This window comes from Dermacentor variabilis, chromosome 6 (assembly GCF_050947875.1).
Source record: "Dermacentor variabilis isolate Ectoservices chromosome 6, ASM5094787v1, whole genome shotgun sequence".
Taxonomy (NCBI): Eukaryota; Metazoa; Arthropoda; class Arachnida; order Ixodida; family Ixodidae; genus Dermacentor; species Dermacentor variabilis.
Genome location: NC_134573.1, coordinates 116083955 through 116104008, shown reverse-complemented (window position 1 = coordinate 116104008; position 20054 = coordinate 116083955). Strand labels below are relative to the sequence as shown.

General features: G+C 48.8%; 1 protein-coding gene across 3 annotated transcripts in view; it reads right to left on the bottom strand.

Annotated features, from left to right (window-relative positions):
• LOC142584338 (A disintegrin and metalloproteinase with thrombospondin motifs like) overlaps positions 1 to 20054 on the bottom strand; it is a 103141-nt gene that overhangs the window by 70785 nt on the left and 12302 nt on the right. For all 3 annotated transcript variants that reach the window (XM_075694490.1, XM_075694492.1, XM_075694491.1), the window contains exons 3-4: positions 19265 to 19354; positions 1133 to 1268 (exon numbers count right to left, since the gene is read on the bottom strand). In XM_075694490.1, coding sequence (XP_075550605.1) covers positions 1133 to 1268; positions 19265 to 19354 — 226 coding nt within the window. The remainder of the gene's footprint in view (positions 1 to 1132; positions 1269 to 19264; positions 19355 to 20054) is intronic.

The window sequence follows — 20054 nt, the reverse complement described above, 5'->3', positions numbered from 1 at the left end:
TTGTGAATTACTCTGCACGAGGATCTCAAAAGACAGACGTTGGCGCGTCGGAAGGAGTGAGGAACGAAGGTCTACACATTACAAAGCCGCACCGCTAACTAAATAAAAATATCAAAATTGATTACTTTGCTATACTGCAGCCTCAAACAACAATATCGCGGCTAACTGTATTTACGGGACCGGAAAGCAAAATTTTGGGAGCGATGATGCGCGCCCTTTGCATTAGTGAGCAGGTACTGGGCTTCACCTGTGGAGCCACGCAGCATACAGTGCTACTGTGCGTTATTTTGTCCAGAAAGCAACCGCATCTGCCATGTGATATAAGCAAGCTCGGAAGGGGCATAGGTATACTGTAGAAACATTCGTAAACGCATCACCTAGAAACAACCTTGAACAAGCACATTTAGAGTGAGTGACTTAGGCAGCTGCACAAATCCATTCAGAAGCAGACTTCGCTAGAGCGCACCAGCCGAGCTTAATGAAAACAAACCTCCTCGACGCGTAGCACTGCAAACAGCAACAGACAACGGCTAGTGGCACGTGCATTGTAACCAGGCCTGTGCACAAGGCATGAGTTACAAGCCCAGAAATATATCTTACCGCGGCTCTGTTTTAGGTAACGACTGCTGCCCGCTCTGTAGCTTTTACCTACACTGTACTAGTCATTGTGCTACCTATTTTCTTTCCCCTTTTTTTGAGGTTTTTTTATTAGGGCACACAGGAGAATCATTTTCGAAGCTTGATCACTTGCTGCCTAGTTTTTGGGCTGTTCTGAGTAAAGACGCCGCTAAGTTGTTTTGGAAAATGTAAAGCCTGATACAGTGGGCTTCAGTAACTTCCTGAATTGGGCGTAATGTACTTATAAAAATATCGATAGCCAAGAGACGCTAAGACTCATGCAAAACGCCACTGCCTCGCCAATATATCTCCGCACCATAATGAATCATTAGCATTGATTAGCAAAGCAGCCCTTATTAAAGAAATCGTATAGCGGCCTCTACCGAATGGTTACCACTTCGCATTACAAACCGCAGAAGTCGCATTGAGTACTGGCGAACACTGGATTGCGAAAACATTATTCTTGTACTAAAGGAAGCATTGCTTTATGGAAGCATGCGTGGTTGTCACTCACCGTAACCTTTGGGCTCAACATTATGCAGAAATTCTGGCTCATCGACGTGGTAAAGCATGTGAGCCATGTGACCTTCGCTAGAACGTTCCATTTCAGGCAAAGGCTTTATTCTCAATGTGTGTCCTAGAACGCCAACCTGAAAACGCAATTTTGATGATAATCTCGTAATCCTAAACGTGGCTATTTTTAAATCTAATCATTTATGAAGGATGCGCTTGTCATTATATAGTTCTATGATCGAGAGATCTCACAGCAAACAAGTGACAATTTTTACGCTTGTACATTCTGGATATTTTTTTCTTCAAATTGCAGTCTATCTAGACCATCTATTATGCTGTGCAGGAGTGCAACACAAATATTTAAGATTAGCGATTATTTAAGCTAGCGACAAGCTCGGCTTCACTGGTTCATGCTACAAGTAAGGAAACTTGAAATGATGCTGAGCTTTATGGTGGTCTTTCTAAATTCTTCGATAAAAAACGGATGATATAACTATAATAATAATGATATAATATATAACCAACTTTACTGTTAGACAGATTTCTTTCTTCCCCTGAAGCTTCAACAAGCGAACATGCACGCCACACCATTGCCCGGGCTGATTGCGTGCGGCAGATAGGCCGTAGTAGACTTGCTGGCTCCAAAGATGACCAGAAGCGCCTTAACGAACGTTTTGCTTCGCATGCCCTCGTGCTACTTTGGGCCCTCTCCCGACGAGTGGGCCTTTCTGAAAAGCTCTTTTTTCGCTACATGGGTCCATACCGCAACCTTCGAGAAGTGACTGATGTTATCTACGAGATTGTGTCCGCGAGTCCGATTACATCTTCCGTTCCGTTGTCTAGCGTCATCGTCCAGGTTTTGAGACTCGAGCATCACCACCGTTCTTCTGCTGTGGCTCTTTAGTGGCACCGAGCCGGCACTTCTGCCCCCGGAGGTCATGATACGTCCTATTCGAAGAAGATGATGTTGACACTTGCATTCCGTGGGACGTACCCATAAGTGGCGTCGGGCTGATCTGTGGGCGACGACGTGCCTGGCTTGATGTCGGCTGGCTTCCGCGTTGCCCAGTGTTTGCTACCCCTTGTAAATACACCTTGTAAATAGATTCCGTACTTTGTTTCACCGTAACAGTACTATATTGAATGTTCCCTCCCAACATGAAAAACTCGAATGTCTTCAGTATCTTGTGATTCACAAGGCAGGCGACAAGAATGAGTGAGGCAATTATTGCCCTATTCCCTTTCTCCCAATTTTGTCGCAAGTGCTTGAGAAAATATTTTCGCCAAAAAAAAAGATACTTGTTATTACTAAAATTTCAGTTCGGCTTTCGGAAAGGCATGGAATCCACTTTAGTTGTTCAGAAGGAACTGATCTTAAGCAATATTGTGGAAAAAATACTTGCACACAGAATTTGCGTTCATTTCAGCAGAGCTATTGACCTTCATGACCACATTTTGGATAATAAGCTTCAACATTAGGGACCGACCCTCTTGAATTTCAGCTCCTTGGCGCCTTTCCCGCCTTTCGCGGCGCCCTCGCCGTCGTGCCTCGTAGTAACCAAGGTCATCATCCGCGCGCTGCTCTAGCTGCGCGTGCTCCTGCTGCAATCTCTCGCGCGCGGCATGAGTCTTGCTCTCCGCTTGTCATGGAGTTTCATACAATGATTGCGAGCTCTGGCGCTACTGTCTACGGGAGCTGCAATGGGAATGGTTGTGCCAGCATGGGAATCAGGGGAAGTAGATGGAGTTGCCTAAATTTCATCCTTCTGGCTTCAAACGACCTGGGGACTTGTAAGCTCGTCATTTTCAACAATGTATTGTGTAATAAGTAATTAAATAAACATTGCTAAAGTTGTCCGACGGCAGGATTTGAACACATGACTTCTAGCACTGTAGCCGGACATGGAAACCATTAAGCCACGGACACATATATCAACAAGCGATGTGAAACGCCCTGATAAATTTATCGCAGGCATGAGACTCCTTGAGACGCTTGGCGCGTTTCGATTTGGCCACCTCGACAAGATCAATCGTTGGAATTTGTAGTGATTGTGCGTGTTCGCGGCTTCTTCTGCACTTTGAAGAGTATAGATTGCTTTGAAATTTATGACAATAAGATTTTCATAGCGTAATATACAAGGCCACAGAACGTCTTATTCCCCAAGCACGAAGATCAGACAAATCCAAGTACTTCCCATCATTCCCATGTTAGGACCACCACTGCAGCGCCAGAGCTCCCTCCAATATATTGTAGGAAGCTCTACGCCCCTTGTCCTCCATAGCCGGATCACGTGTTCTCGCCTATCCTCTCGGCCCCTTTCTCCGCGTAGCGCCGTTGCGGTGACTGCCGCCGCTACCGTTCACTCCGCCCTCGCCGCTCCTTCTCACGCTGTCGCGGCACTGCCGCGGTGCAGGCGGCGGGTGCTCCTTGCCGCCTCGCACGTGATCCATGGCTCTCCGCTCCTCCGTCTACGCTTCGCGTGGCTGCACGGCTCTCAGCCGTGTCTCTCGCTTCCCCGTTTGCGGGGCGCGCTCCTCAGTGGTATTTGTCGCCTCTGCCAATGCTTGCGCCGCGCCGTCCTTCTCCCGCCTTCACTCTTGACCTATACCTCCCCTCACCTGGCGCAGTGCCGTCGCGGTGACTCGAAAGACAACAATACCTTGATTTGGGCGAGCTGTCTTTTTATGAAAACCATCTCGAAAGACAGTTATAGCGTTTCGTGCCCTTACTTCTACTTCCCGCTGCAACCTTTTGCGGCCAGATTGAGGCCTGTCTGTGAGTGAATGAGCGTGTGACCTCTACTCAATACCCCTGTTCTCCACCGCTTTCCTCATCCCACCTCAGAAGAAACATTAAATAATAATTTCTAATCTCCCCCCCCCCCATTCTCCGCGAGGGTGACCCATTATAATATGGCGCGTCGCCGGAGCGCCGGCTCGATAGCGGCGGATGGCGGCGTGTGCTGCCCAATCCGAAACGCAGAACAGCCTCCGTTCGGCGCAGCGTGTTCTGTATGCGGTTGCCTGTTGCTGAAATAAAGCAGCAGCTGCGCTCAAAGATCGCATTACCAAGAAGCGTAATCGTGGGCCAATTTTTCTTTTAAATTTCAGTTTTCTTACACAGAAAACTTAGGTTGGCGAAAGAAAAAGAAGTCCAAACGGCTGTTTGACAAGCCTCACCAACCTCATAAAGAAGCACAGAACATTGTTGACGGTATCTATTTGGCAGTTCGTAAGGATATTTTGCGTGTGTCCCGCGTACGCGCAAGAACGACAGCAACTTGTCTCTTCAATAGCAAACATCCATGAGAGACCGTTATCGGACGAGTTTCTTTTAGGTCCTTGGCCTAATGCAACCAGCGCAGCCCTGGTAACAAGAGCCGCTGTAGCTTTTCTCCAAGCCACTGGGCTGGACGCACGCCTTTAGAGATACCACAACTCTGTGAATTTGTATATACGCATCTCTTCCTTATACCATCATCGTTCATCAGCCCTTTCCCTCCCCGTCCCTTTTCCCCAGAGTAGAGTAGCAGGCCAGAGCAAGTTATAGCTCAGGCCGACCTCTCTGCCTTTCTGTAAATAAATTTCTCTCTCTCTCTACTCGGCATATACCTCTTGATCTATGAGGTTTGTATTTGAGTAAACGTAAGCCATCTGTCCTTGTCGATAACTTCCCATCCAGTTTCCAACTGAACCATTGTTGTGCTTCTCAGGGCAGTTTGTTTGCTCCTATACTATTATAATGTCTACGTTAACAACTTTGTGAACACTGCAGACGTATTATGCATATTGTATGCAAATAATACTAGCATCGTCGTCAGCAGCTCATCTACTGATGAAATAATTACTAGAGCGAACACAGTGCTCACCGCCTAGCACGACTGATCCAGAGCAAACGGACTTAGTTACCACTAAAGAGTCCAAAGGTGCCACCTTTGATACACTTGACGAAAAAAATCAATCGTAGATGACCAGGTTCTTTTTCACAACCACTAAATAGAAATCGTTAATAGTTTTAAAAGATTAAACGCAGTCTTCGACTAGCACATGATATGGAGAGAATATGTGTCCTATCTAACATGAAAACTCGCTTCATTGGTTTCCTATCCAAATGCCCCTTTAATTTTCCGCCAGAAATACAGCTTACAATATATCGCTCCATATTGTATACCTACTTCCACCTAGTCTGGGCTACCACATGTAAGACCAACACCGCACGCTTATCAACACTGCAGAAAAAAGCGATATGACTTACTGCTTGCGGTGCTAATACAGCATACACACCGAATGTATTCTCACAATACAACACTCTACGCACAGGCGTCATTTATTTGCATCATTTGGTTCATAACATCAGATTTCCTCCACAACAAGTTTGTGCATATATTAAAACGTTCGCTAAGCCAAAACCCAAGGAGCAGCATCTTACAACACGCAGTACCGAAGCGTGGTGGACAGTTCCCCGTGAGACGATGAATTATGGGTAGCAAAGCTCTCAGTTATCACTGACACATTGAATAATAACAAGAAAAATATTAAACATATTCTTGCGTTTTCACGAGAGCAATATATATTTCACTTTACAGTGTAGTATAGAGAGAACGATACTTAATGAAAGGAAAGCTGACACGCGGATTGAAAGTCTGCCCGTGCTCCTACGGATCTAAAAGTCTTTAGATATGTTGTAGACAACCAACTCAGGAAGTTCGACTGTAGAATAGCTTCCGTTATGCAGTGTGACTTTGTATACAATTATGTGCTTAGTACTAGCTGGGCGACTTTGTAGTTTAGTTTTTTTAACAATAATTTACTAAGAGTTACCGTCTAAACAGAAAAATGTCCTCTTTGCCTGTATAAACTGTCACCTTATAGTTTGTCTTGACGGTCTGTTAGATACCGATTCTGATCTCATTTGTGTAACGTGTACACAGATGATTGCCCCTTGCTTTTTACGTTTAGTGCTGGTACACTTGTGCTGTGTCACCATTTAAAGTGCCGATTGTCTAGCCTCCAACGTATTCAAACCCCCTTTTGTGGATTTTCGTTCTGAGGTCCATGTATTTTTATGTAAATAAATAAACCAAAAATGTAAACTAGCTCATGTAACTGTTAGGGATATTACTTTTTTCGTTGCTCTACCATTGTCGTCATTATAGACGTGGCAACCTCGGTGTACCTGCGCTTTCTCGGCTACACTCTGATTCCTTTCGGTACGCTTCATTACAAACGTACTCTCATTTTACGCCACACAAAATTTACCCAATTGGGCGCGGTTCAATGAAGAGGTGTTACGCATAAATGCTATCACCGTTACTGCGCAAGCCCGCAATTCACACTACCGCGTCAGTTTTTCTTCCAGGCCTCGCTTGTTCAAGCGTGTGGCTAGCGTGTTAAGCTATGAACTGTGCCTGTGCGGACCCTTCACCTACGGGGCCTACTGCCACGGGCGAGCGAAGTTACCTGTTAGTCTGTCATTTGGCAAACCGATAAGTAGCTTTCGCTTGATATGACATGCACTGTATTCTGCAAGCATTATGAATTCGCAGTCGCTTTCGTAAAACCACTGATAGCCCCCCTTGAGCTCATAATCGGCGCGAGATTACTTTCGCTCCACACTTCATTACCTTATTGGAAACACTTTCGAGGAGGCGAAAAAACATTACGATTTTATTAACGTCATAATTTAATGATGCTTACCTTCCATCAAAAAAATTAACGAAAACAATATTTGAGCATAATAGAGTCCAGCATCGGACCAGATGGGTCTGCATGATCCAAAATGTAACAGCTGTACTTGGGAAAGCTCTTTTTCCCTTTTTCACGCTTAAATTTGGATTCCCTTCAGCAGACCAACGTCACATGCCTTAATGAGAAACTTTTGTGCAGGTTCCGCATTATCGATTAATGAGTAAACCGCTTAGTTAAATCTTTGATCCAGAGCTTCCTCTTCCATCACAGCCAATTCACTGCACTGGGCGATCATGCACCTAGTACGTCGAAGGTTATATCCGGTGTGCCGCAAGAGTCAGTTCTCAGCCCTCTCATTATCATCATCTTAAGTAATGATCTTGCAGTCGGGCGGCTTTCTTTTATCTACCTTTTAGCAGACGACTGGATTGTCTGTCGCCGTATTACTACCCCAAACGCGGAATATTTACTGCAAAAAGACCTTCAGGCAATAACTACGTGGTGCTCTCTATGGCAGATGCAGCAGAACACGTCAAAATGCAAATTCACGCAGACATCTCGAATGCGCTCTTACCTCAGCTTTAATTATTACGTGAGCCCAACAGAAATTGAACACGTAAATTCGCGTCGGTATTTCGGTGTCAAAATAACCAACTCCCTTATCGTGAGCGGCCACGTGTTAAACACAGTCGCTGACTAAGCAAAAGCACGTGACCATATGATGAGATCTTTTTGGATATGTCCACCATGTGTTCGCAAACGAGCTTAAACCTTCATGTGTACTAAACCCGTGTACGAGCCTACTATCCGATACCCACCATCAAAATTCTCTAATTAATGCCTTGCAAGCCACACAAAACCGTGTGGCTCGCTTCATTTCTTCTAATTACGATCGTCGCACCAGTATCTCGAATGTCAAATCAGTTCTTGGTCTTACTACTCTGCTCTTTCGCCGAAATCTCAGCCAGCCATGCTTTTTCCACAAGTTCTATTACAGATTCCATCATCTACGAGGAACACATTTATTGACCCCGGCCTGGTCTTCTCGCTGCCTTTTCAACAGTCTCAGTATGCAGCGCCTACAGAGGCATTTAGTCCATGGTTCCTACCCTCTGTCATTGAATCATGGAATTATTGTTTCCGTGATCGCATTATAAATCAGCATGATCCTAAAAAATTTCGAAGACGTGCTAACGAAACACATGCACTAACACACGCACCCTTCTTTCCATTCATTATTGCTGTTCGGACAAAATTATTTATGTTACTGTTCAGTGCATTTCCCCCTTTTTCGTCCATTCATTATGCCGGAGTTTCTTTATTTAATGTATTTGTTAATTTAATTCCTGTTATTTGAATAATTTACAACCAAAACTTTCTTTAATAATGTTTCTTTTATTTTGCAACTCATATGACTAATGTGTGTCAACATTTTCGAACATTGACCGCCCTTATCTTATGTTATACCGAGCAAGGGGTCTTTAACTGATGATAAATAATGGTGACAAGGAAGAAATTTTTGCCTTTTTAAATAGTTAGCATGCTTTTCGGTTGAGCAGTAGCTTACTTCAAGAAACTCGTGCAAGCAAGATGTGGTACTCAGTTGCCAATACTGGCAAGCGTGCAGATGCCGGTGAAAAACCTGAGACTCAGGCCATCATTTTATAATAGCTGGAACTATCTTGCTCTTCAGTGTTCTGCGCTCAAGCAGCTCGTCTTTTGCTTTGTACCTTAGTCAGGCTCAGTACAAAATAAAGGTCAAGCTTGCTGCTGTGAACTCTAATGTCTCATGACAGGTAACTAGTCCTTGTCAGTCAAACAACATACAGCCACTAAGCAATGTTTAGACAACTAAAATCACAGTTATATTGAAACATTCTTTATCTTAGAGTCTAATTCGTCCGCTTTGCAAGCACGTTGGAAACCACATATGCTTTAAAACTGAAAGCTTTAGAAGAGCCACACAAATTGAAAACTGAAAGTCACTGCGATGAGACAACGAGGGTCGTGTAGGCAGCAATAAAGCCAATCACTCAACTCAGCAGCAATGCAGTTGCAACTCACACTGTTTCAGTGCAGCAGGACACTGTAATTCTGCAAAATATTGTCACGTGGTGGGGACGTTGAAGAACACAGTAGCAATACTGTGAACGACAAAACTAACTTCTTTTGGGCGAACCTCTGCCCACAAAACAGGCTACACTTATAGCACAACGATAGCGACGAACACGGTCGGTGATCGTCGAAAATCTGATCAGCGGGTCAAGCGCATCGACATTTATACAGCAGTCGTCGAATGTTCCAAAGTAATTGCTGGGACCCGCATGCCTTCCACAAAGTTCTATGCCATTCGCGTCGCGCATACATGCAATCAGATTACAACAAGGTTCGGCGACAACAGACAGCAGATAGAAGCTTCGATAACATTCTAGAAACTTCCGATACATATGGACGCGTCCTGCGCTGAGCGATAACATTTCGTGGACGGCAAAAGCACTCACCCGTAAAACATAAACGAGTTCACGTATCAATTCCCCCTCTAAAAAGGCATCGTCTCGATGCTGCAGACATAACAGGACAGTAAAACACGAACGGACACTTGTTGAACAAAGTAACAACAAAGAAACGAAGTCCAAAGTCCAAAGTTAATTAGCGCTGGCGAAATAGTTTAAGACGCCCAACATGAACAACTTCAGGTCGTGAGCGGCGCCGCTGTGAATGCGAAATGCCGTCTGCCACGACCTCATAGTCCAGTTCACCAAAACGTCGGATGACCTTGTAGGGTCCAAAACAGCGTCGCAATAGTTTCTCACTGAGTCCTCGTCGACGTATTGGGGTCCAAACCTAAACAAGGTCGCCAGGCTGGTACTGGACGTAGCATCGTCGGAGGTTGCAGTGTCGCCTGTCGGGACGCTGCTGGTTCTTGATCCGTAGGCGGGCGAGCTGTCGGACTTCTGCGGCGCACTGAAGATAGGTAGCGACGTCAAGATTCTCTACGTTGGTCACATGCGGCAGCATGGCGTAACCTTCGCTTACAACACGGCGGCGTTGTAAGCGAAGGTTACGTATGGCAGGACGGCATCCCACGTCTTGTGCTCGACGTCGACGTACATTGCTCCCGTGTCGGCGAGGGTCTTGTTCAGGCGCTCCATGAGACCATTCGTCTGCGGGTGGTAGGCAGTTGTCCTCCTGTGGTTTGTCTGGCTGTATAGCAGAATGGCTTGGGTGAGCTCTGCTGTAAAAGCCGTTCCTCTGTCGGTGATGAGGACTTCTGGAGCACCATGTCGCAGCAGGATGTTCTCGACGAAAAATTTCGCCACTTCGGCTGCGCTGCTTTTCGGTAGAGCTTTAGTTTCAGCGAAGCAGATGAGATGGTACGTCGCCACGACGATCCACTTATTTCCGGAAGTTGATGTCGGAAACGGTCCCAACAAGTCCATCTTGATCTGTTGAAAAGGTCGGTAAGGAGGCTTGATCGGCTGTAGTAATCCCGCTGGCTTTGTCGGTGGTGTCTTACGTCGCTGACAGTCTCGGCATGTCTTAACGTAATGGGCGACATCGGCGGTTAGGTGCGGCCAGTAATACCTTTCTTGTATCCTCGATAGCGTCCGGCAGAAACCGAGGTGCCCAGCGGTCGTATCGTCATGTAGGGCGTGCAGTACTTCTGGACGCAGCGCCGACGGAACAACAAGACAGTTGGCGCGGATTGGTGAGAAGTTCTTCACGAGTAGGTTGTTTTGAAACGTGAACGAAGACAATCCACGCTTAAATGCCCTAGGGACGACGTCGGTGTGCCCTTCCAAATACTCAACGAGGGCTTTTAGCTCCGGGTCTGCTCGTTCGGCGAAGTCTTCCGCGCTTATTATTCCAAGGAAGGCGTTGTCATCCTCGTCATCTTGCGGCGGAGGGTCAATGGGGGCGCGTGATAGGCAATCGGCATCTGAGTGTTTTCGTCTGGACTTGTAGGTTACAGTGATGTCGTATTCTTGTAGTCTGAGGCTCCGCCGTGCCAGCCTTCCTGAAGGGTCCTTTAAATTACCTAGCCAACACAAAAAGCGTGATGGTCGCTGACCACTTTGAATGGCCTCCCATATAGGTAAGGGCGGAATTTTGCTGTAGCCCAAATGATGGCGAGGCATTCCTTTTCAGTCGTAGAATAATTGCCTTCTGCTTTTGACAGCGACCGGCTAGCATAAGATACCACCCGTTCAAGTCCGTCTTTCCTCTGGAGTAGGACGGCACCGAGGCCTAGGCTACTGGCGTCAGTATGGATTTCTGTATCGGCGTTCTCATCGAAGTGTGCAAGTACCGGCGGCGACTGCATGCGTCGTTTGAGTTCCTGAACTGCATCGGCCTGCGGCGTTTCCCACTTGAACTCGACATCACATTTGGTTAGATCTGTTAGCGGCTCAGCGATGCGAGAAAAGTCCTTGACAAAGCACCTGAAGTAGGCACACATGCCAAGGAATCTACGCACTGCCTTCTTGTCGATGGGCTGTGGGAACATTGCGATGGCAGCTGTCTTCTGCGGGTCGGGGCGGACTACACATTTGCTGATGACGTGGCCTAGAAAGAGAAGCTCGCCGTAAGCGAAGCGGCACCTTCCCGGCTTCAGAGTAAGCCCTGATGACCTGATGGCCTCTAGTACTGTTGCAAGCCGCCTAAGATGATCGTCGAAATTTCCGGCGAAGACAACGACGTCATCCAAACAAACGAGACAGGTCTGCCACTTCAATCCTGCTAAAACCATGTCCATCATGCGCTGGAACGTTGCAGGCGCCGAGCACAGTCCAAATGGCGTAACCTTGAACTCGTAGAAACCGTCTGGAGTAATGAAGGCGGTATTATTGCGATGTCTTTCATCGACTTCTATTTGCCAATAGCCAGACTTGAGGTCCATCGACGAGAAGTATTTAGCGTTGCAGAGCCGATCCAATGCGTCGTCCATCCGTGGGAGGGGGTATACGTCCTTCTTCGTGATCTTGTTCAGACGACGATAATTGACGCAGAAACGTAGGGTTCCATCCTTTTCCTTCGCCAAGACTACAAGAGATGCCTATGGGCTTTTTGACGGCTGGATAATGTCGTCGCGCAGCATTTCGTCGACTTGGTGCCGTGTAGCCTCACGTTCTCGCGTAGAGACTCGATAAGGGCTCTGGCGGAGTGGTCGAGCACACTCTTCGGTTACTATGCGATGCTTTGCGACTGGTGTTTGTCGAATCCTCGATGACGCCGAAAAGCACTCTTTGTATCATCGAAGTAAACTTCTGAGCTGGTGTTGCTTAATCGTGGGGAGACTTGGATTTATGTTGAAGTCTGGTTCGGGAACTACGGTCATCGGTGTAGATGCGGCAGAATCCGAGAGGACAAACGCATTGCTGGTTTCCAGAATTTCCTCGATGTATGCGATTGTCGTGCCCCAGTTGATGTGCTTGAACTCTTGGCTGAAGTTTGTCAGCAACACTATCGTGTTTCCTCCGTGCAGTCGAGCTATCCCTCTTGCGACGCAAATTTGTCGGTCGAGCAGTAGACGTTGGTCGCCTTCGATGACGCCTTCTACGTCAGCGGGTGTTTCGGTGCCGACCGAAATAACAATGCTGGAGCGAGGCGGGATGCTCACTTGATCTTCGAGCACACTCAAGACGTGGTGACTACGAGGGCTCTCCGAGGGTATCGCTTGATCTTCCGACAGCGTTATTGATTTCGACTTCAGGTCGATGATTGCGCCGTGTTGGTACAGGAAGTCCATACCGAGAATGACGTCTCGTGAACACTGTTGGAGGATAACGAAGGTGGCAGGGTAAGTACGGTCATGAATGCTATTTCTTGCTGTGCACATTCCAATGGGCGTCATGAGGTGCCCTTCAGCGGTACGAATTTGTGGACCTTCCCGTGCAGTCTTAACTTTCTTCTACTGGGCGGCGATGGGTCCTGTTGTGCCATTACCACAAGCCCGGATTCCGAATCTGCAAGATGGAGAATTTTCCTGCGAGCGCCCTTTGGACAAACCCGGGGCTGCGCCGAAAGGCACAGCGCCCTAATTCTCCCTTGACAAGCCAAGATGCTGAGCCGTCAGGCAGTGATGTCCTCCGGAGAAGCATCGGCGGGCAACATGTTCAAACGTGTCGCCAAGTGCCAGACAGCCCGGCGCCGTGCCTCCCCTTCCCTGGAGGTCACCGCGCCCGCCAACTTTGAACGGGGTGGCCAGCGTGGTCGCTGATTGGACCCCTCCGTCGACCGTCGAGTGCTCACTTTGTATTGGGCCGTTTGAGTGACAATGGTTTCTGGGGGCTTATAAGCCGCGGCGCGCCGCCTGGAAAACCGGATCCGCCGACCCACCGGGAGCAGAGTGCCGCTCTCGACTGGGGTGAGATGTGTGACGCGTTTTCGCCGGACGTCGCCGTGCGAGAACAGTCGCGTTTGCTGTGAGCTCTCGGCCCCAGTGCCGATCCCTTCATGTCCTGTATAATGACCTGTATATAGTGTATAAAGTCCCTTTTGTTATTCTCACCGACGCCTGACTCGGAGTCTTCGCTACCAACGCTCTGTCACGAAACGGGTGACGAGCGCTACGGGACCACCTCAAAGTCGTAACAGTGGATGGCAGCTACGGGATTGACCGGCATCAGCTACCTCGGCGCGGTGAGTGCCTGAAGTTTACCTCAAACACCAGACTTTCTCTGACACAGGTTATAGTAGCTTAGGGAAGGATTTGGTGTTGCATTGTGATAACCTTGTGTGTTTCAAGCCTAGTAAGAGTGTTTTGAAAACCAGGGGATGCTGAGGGGGTAAACAGGGCAGTGTGTGAAATACTTGCATATGTCTTACTAGTAGCATTATAGTAGCGTACGGCAGGTATATTCAAAAAGGGTAAACAGCAGGAGGACAGTGTGAACGATGGAGAAGTACAAGGTGAAGGAACTTCTCGAAATTTGTGAGGAGTTGGGCATTGAGTTGGGCTCAACCAAAAGAAAGAATGCGATCCTTGAGGTCATGAAGACTGGGGACGTAACGGCTGAGGAAGCCGCAGAGGCCTTGGCGGGTATCAATGAACGTCGGGAAAGGGAGGAGAAGGAACGTTGCGAAGAGGAAAGGAAAGAAAAGGAACGTCGGGAGTGGCAGGCAGAAAAGGAACGTCGGGAGTTGCAGGCAGAAAGGGAACGTCGCGAGCACGAGCTTAAAATGAAAGAGTTGGAGACTCGAAACAGCTCGCCGGCGCCTAGTCTCACTTCTAACGTTCCAAGAATACGCGATCAACTTCCACCCTTTGTCGTCGGAGAGGATATGGCCAAATACCTCGTGAAATTTGAGCACGTGTGCGAACGGAATAGCATTGAGCGATCCCTCTGGGCACAGAATCTGTTAGCCTTGCTTCCTGGGGAGGCATCAGACGTAATAACTTGCTTATCGAAAGAGGCGTTTGAGAGCTACAGTGATGTGAAGGAAGCGCTACTGCGGAAGTACAAATTGTCGCCCGAAGCTTTCCGGCAGAGGTTCCGGTATGCAAAAAAGGGCAAGGAGTCGAATGTTGACTTCGCGTTTCGTCTAAAAGCCGATCTGGTGGAATGGCTGAAGGGCGAAGAGGTTTACGACGACTGCGACAAAATCGTCGAATGCATCGCGTTGGAGCAGTTCTACCGTTGCATTGATGAGGATGTCAGGCTCTGGCTGCAAGATAGGCTAAAGGAGGTTAAGCTAAACAAGGCAGCAGAGTTAGCGGAAGAGTATTACACCCGCCGCAGATTGCACAGCAAGGCAGTGCGCGTAGAAAAAGCAGATAGGAGAGATGGGTTTTCCGGAAAGCCCGAAAAACGGAAATGTTACAATTGCAAAAAGCAAGGGCACATCGCTGCGAACTGCCCAGAGAAAGTTGCTTTTGCAACAAAACAGCGAAACGATACGACGCGTTCTTTTGAAAAACGGAAACCGTTAACCTGCTACAATTGCAAAAAGCAAGGGCACATCGCTGCAAGCTGCCCAGAGAGAATTGCTTTTGCAACAATACAGGAAACTCACAAAAACATACGTCTATTGGAGCCCTATGTGCAGGAAATTAAGATAAACGGTAAGAAATGCCGTGCACTTCGGGACTCTGCAGCAACTATGGACGTTGTTCACCCGTCTTTCGTCTCCTCGAGTGATTTTACGGGAGAGTGCGCTAGGATACGGCAAGTTGCCGAGGAGGAGAGTGTCTGTTTACCGATCGCAACGGTTATCATTGAAGGAGAGTTTGGGAAACTTAACACCGAAGCCGCTGTGTCAGCCGCCCTCCCGGAGCACTTTTCCTACCTCTTCTCAAATAACTCGGAGCAGCTGCTGAAGGATCAGGGCAAATCATTCTTTGCCGACGTGGCGTACATGGCGCTCACGCGATCCAAAGCGCTCCCGCTGTCGAGGGAACTTGACTTTGCGTCGGTGAGCGAAAGGCGGTGCGGCACACGGACTGATCAAGGTAACTTGAGTGGCGAGCAGTCACGGGAGAGGCAGAGCTCGGAGGCTGGCCTAGGCGAGCGGGTCCTGGAAGTGAGTGGGAGTGACGCGTGCAGTGCTAGCCGCGATATAGACGCGACGCCGCAATTAGGCGACGCGGGCTCCACACTCGCTCCGGTTTCCGCCAGCTGGCAGGAGCAGGCGGCAGTTGAAAGAGAAACTCTGATTCGCGAGCAACAGGAAGACTGTTCACTAGCCGATCTGAGGAAGAGCGTCAAACGGGGAGTGAAAAAAAATAGGGTTTCATTTGGCAAGGAATCTGGCTTATTGTACCGCCGCTACACGGATAAGCAGGGTCGCAAATATAAGCAGCTTCGGATTCCGCGAAAATATCGCCGGGAAAAATGAATGACCTCATTGGCTTCCTCAGTAGTATGTTTTCGGTCCAAGTGATTTCAAGGGGACCATTCTATTTGTCATTGTTATTGCTGATTATTAATTGTTCCTGATCTTTTGGTGTGTTGTTCATTTGAAAAAGGGTTGTTTGAGCCTTGTATACTAGATCGTGCACCTGCCTCTTGTTGCAGCGGGAGCAAAAAGGGGGATAGCATTTCAGTTAGGTTGATTTGGATTATAGCCTTGTCTGGTGTTTGACCGGAGACAGAGGGCACTTGTTCGTGTTGGGTGTTGCCTTTTGCCGGTCGGTTTTGCAAGCTGCAGAACGACCAACCGGGACCAGTGGCGAGAAGCAAGGGCTTAGGAACGACCCGAGCGGAGCTGGTTGAGGTGCCTTGGCGACAACGCGGTGAGCCGAGCTCCTGTCCTGGCGAGTGGGACCTGGGCACGTGAAGTGACCTGGCGTCCCGACACTGGACGTAAACTTGGACTAGCCTGACGAACGTGCGCGCCTGGCATCCGAGCCACGTGGAGGCAGCTCGTCTTCCCGGCGCCTTATCTGAGGGCGGGGATGCTGTTGTGCCATTACCACAAGCCCGGATTCCGAATCTGCAAGATGGAGAATTTTCCTGCGAGCGCCCTTTGGACAAACCCGGGGCTGCGCCGAAAGGCACAGCGCCCTAATTCTCCCTTGACAAGCCAAGATGCTGAGCCGTCAGGCAGTGGTGTCCTCCGGAGAAGCATCGGCGGGCGACATGTTCAAACGTGTCGCCAAGTGCCAGACAGCCCGGCGCCGTACCTCCCCTTCCCTGGAGGTCACCGCGCCCGCCAACTTTGAACGGGGTGGCCAGCGTGGTCGCTGATTGGACCCCTCCGTCGACCGTCGAGTGCTCACTTTGTATTGGGCCGTTTGAGTGACAATGGTTTCTGGGGGTTTATAAGCCGCGGCGCGCCGCCTGGAAAACCGGATCCGCCGACCCACCGGGAGCAGAGTGCCGCTCTCGACTGGGGTGAGATGTGTGACGCGTTTTCGCTGGACGTTGCCGTGCGAGAACAGTCGCGTTTGCTGTGAGCTCTCGGCCCCAGTGCCGATCCCTTCATGTCCTGTATAATGACCTGTATATAGTGTATAAAGTCCCTTTTGTTATTCTCACCGACGCCTGACTCGGAGTCTTCGCTACCAACGCTCTGTCACGAAACGGGTGACGAGCGCTACGGGACCACCTCAAAGTCGTAACAGTCCACTCATGACGGAGTAATCGGCTTCTGTGTCTACTAAGGCGGTGACTGCATGGCCGTCTAGAAGCACGTCGAGGTCGGTGGTTCTTTGTCTCACGTTACAGTTAGGCCTTTGCGTCGGATCGCGGCTGCGTCGCATTGACCTGTGGCTGGTACGTGGCGTCGTCAGGTCGTCTTTCATCGGCGTATTCTTTGCTTCCAGACTACGTCGGGATGGCGGCGTCTCGTTGACATGTCGTCTAGACAAAATTTTCGGCGTATTCGTCGGCGGCGGAGGATCTTCGTCAGGTCGACGAACAGCAACCGCACCTCCATGGGTTCAAGCTTTTAGTTTTCCGGATATGGGCTCGCAGAGCGGCCCCGGGCTGGGCCAGTGTATGGTTGGCGCTGCGGCGACAGGTAGCGGCATGGTGACGGCGAACGGCACGGTCGTCGAGGGCTCCACTGAGTAGCGGCGAGGTAGTCGGTGATGTCACGAGGGCGTTCACCTTCCCGAGGGCACGGTGCGTTGACGGCGAACCCTCGCAATTCCAGGTTGCGGTATGGGCATCGGCCGTACACATGGCTGGCTTCGACGCAGTGGTAGCAGAGCGGGCGGTGGACAGGAGCGCGCCAGACGTCTGTCTTCCTCGGGTAGCTGCGCCGAGGGACGGGTGGACGTGCTGGCGGCGGCGGCGGTGGTCGACGGAATTGTGGAGTTACAGGGCCCTGGCGCGGGCGTGGAGGGGGACCTTGACGGCGGGCGACGGCGGCGTAAGTCATCGCTTCTGGCTGAGGCTGCGATGAGTGTGGTTGCACCTCGGGAACTCCGAGCGATCGCTGGACTTCTTCTTTGACAATTTCGGCGAATGAGGCCACATGAGGTTTCGATGAAGGGAAGATTCTTTGAAGCTCCTCTCGTACGACTGCCCTGATGGTCTCGCGCAGGTCGTCGGTGGCCAGTGACTGAACTCTGGCGTAGTTTGTCGAGTTTGTGCGGCGGTTGAATTGCCGGTTCCGCATTTCGAGTGTCTTCTCAATGCTGGTGGCCTCACGAAGGAACTCTTCTACGGTCGTCGGTGGACTTCGTATCATTGCGCCGAAATGTTCCTCGTTTACACCACACATCAGCAGGCGGACTTTCTTCTCCTCGGACATTTCCGGGTCGGCGTGGCAGAACAGACGTCTCATTTCCTCAGTGAAAATCGCGACCTTCTCATTCGGCTGCTGCGCTCTGGTCTCCAGTAAAGCTTGGGCTCCTTCTTTTCGCACGACGCTTGTAAATGTTTGCAGGAAGCCACTTCGGAACAGGTCCCACGTCGCCAAGGTGACTTCTCGATTCTCGAACCATGTCCTGGCGGCGTCCTCCAATGCGAATTAGACATGCCGCAGCTTGTCGTCGCTTTCCCAGCTATTAAATGTCGCGACCCTCTCACATGTTTGCAGCCAGCTTTCCGGGTCCTCAAATGTGGAACCGCGGAACGTCGGTGGTTCCCTGGGCTGCTGAAGAATTAATGGGGGCGCTGCGGCTGCCATTGGGGATGTCTTCTAGCTCGTTTCTGGACGATCTTTTTGGACTGTCTTCTTGGTCGTATCTCGTAGAAGACCGTGTTCCGGGGGAAGCTGCTGTAGCCGGCGGCTAGCTCGGTGTTCCGGGACGACGTTGGTGTTGTCTTTGCTATCCGGGCTTGGATTACGGCTTGTCGGGGGCGTCCGGTACATGAACGTAAAGCGCTTCCACCAGATGTCACGTGGTGGTGACGTTGAAGAACACAGTAACAATACTGTGAACGACAAAACTAATATTCATTAGGCGAACCTGTGCCCTCAAAACAGGCTTTTATCGTCCACATTTCGTGGACGGTAAAAGCGCGCAACCGTAAAGGATAAGCGAGTTCACGTGTGAATATATTAGCGAATATACCTCACAACTGCCTGTACCTGCACTAGGGCCCCGCCACGCTGTTGTGAGACTACTGAAAGCTTTAAAATCGTAGGTACAGGCAGATGGACTTCGTGCTCTACATAATCGCGTTTAGCAATAGCTTAAAAATTATTTGGAACCATCAGCGCTTCAGTTTAAGCTGATCTTGCACTGACACCAATCCCCTTAATTTTGGAAATCACTCACCGAAATACAGAGGTTGCTCAGCTAAAATTCCGCGGCGTTCTTAGTCTGCCTTGGCGTCGCTTGCTAAGATGACAATGTTGGTTAACTAAAGTAGTGTAGTTGTACTACTTTTTAATTCCCCTAATGTCAATAGGCTCTCGTATCCAGTACCTGATGGTGATGGTGGTCATAATTTTGATAGAGTAATTAATAAATTTGCAAATTTTTTTTTAATTATATATTAGGTAAAACATCAAATATGTCGTGTTCTTATACATGGATTACACTTACTATCTGAAGGCCATCTTCTTCAGATACGTCGAGGGACGCCATGTTTTGCATGTCGTGGTAGAGGTTCGCTTCCTGGTCTTTCCCATTCACCTGTGAGAAAACCAGAGTTTAGGAACTGAATGCAGGATTCTTCTATTGCATCTTGAACAGGGGACGTAATCAACATCCACTGACGCATGACATTGGCTACATTCACCATATGACAACTGTCGCTGGCCGCGCTATTATACTTCAGTGGATTCCTAGACACTGCGACATATGCGGAAATGAAAAAAGCGGTTCCAGCTGCCTCGAAATGCCCGGGTTTAAGAAATTTTCAGTGAAAATATTTTACAATTACAATGCATAATAAATGGCAAAGAAATGATCCCGCGCGGAAAGGAATTGTCGAACATGAGTCAATCGCTTTCACATCACTTTCTCCGATGAATTGGCCCCTTCTTATAATCTTGACTTCCACATTAGCTCCCATTCACCTTGAGCCAACGTATCATTGACTTCGTATGAATGCCACCAACGCTTGTCGGGATAACTGTGGTGTTAGAAAGCCTCAACAGGTTTTGTTGGAACGGCCAGGTAATAAAGGCGAGACTTCTTTAATAATACTTAATACCTAATTCTTTGATAATAATCCATTCACCGTAATCCTCCATAATACTCCTCGCTCTAATATGTACCAATTTTAATTTGCCTTAATCTACCTCAATCCAGCTCAATCCCCCTTAATCCCCTTTATTTCACGTCCATTCACTTTCCTTCCCCTTAATTCACTTTACTTCACCCTAAGTAA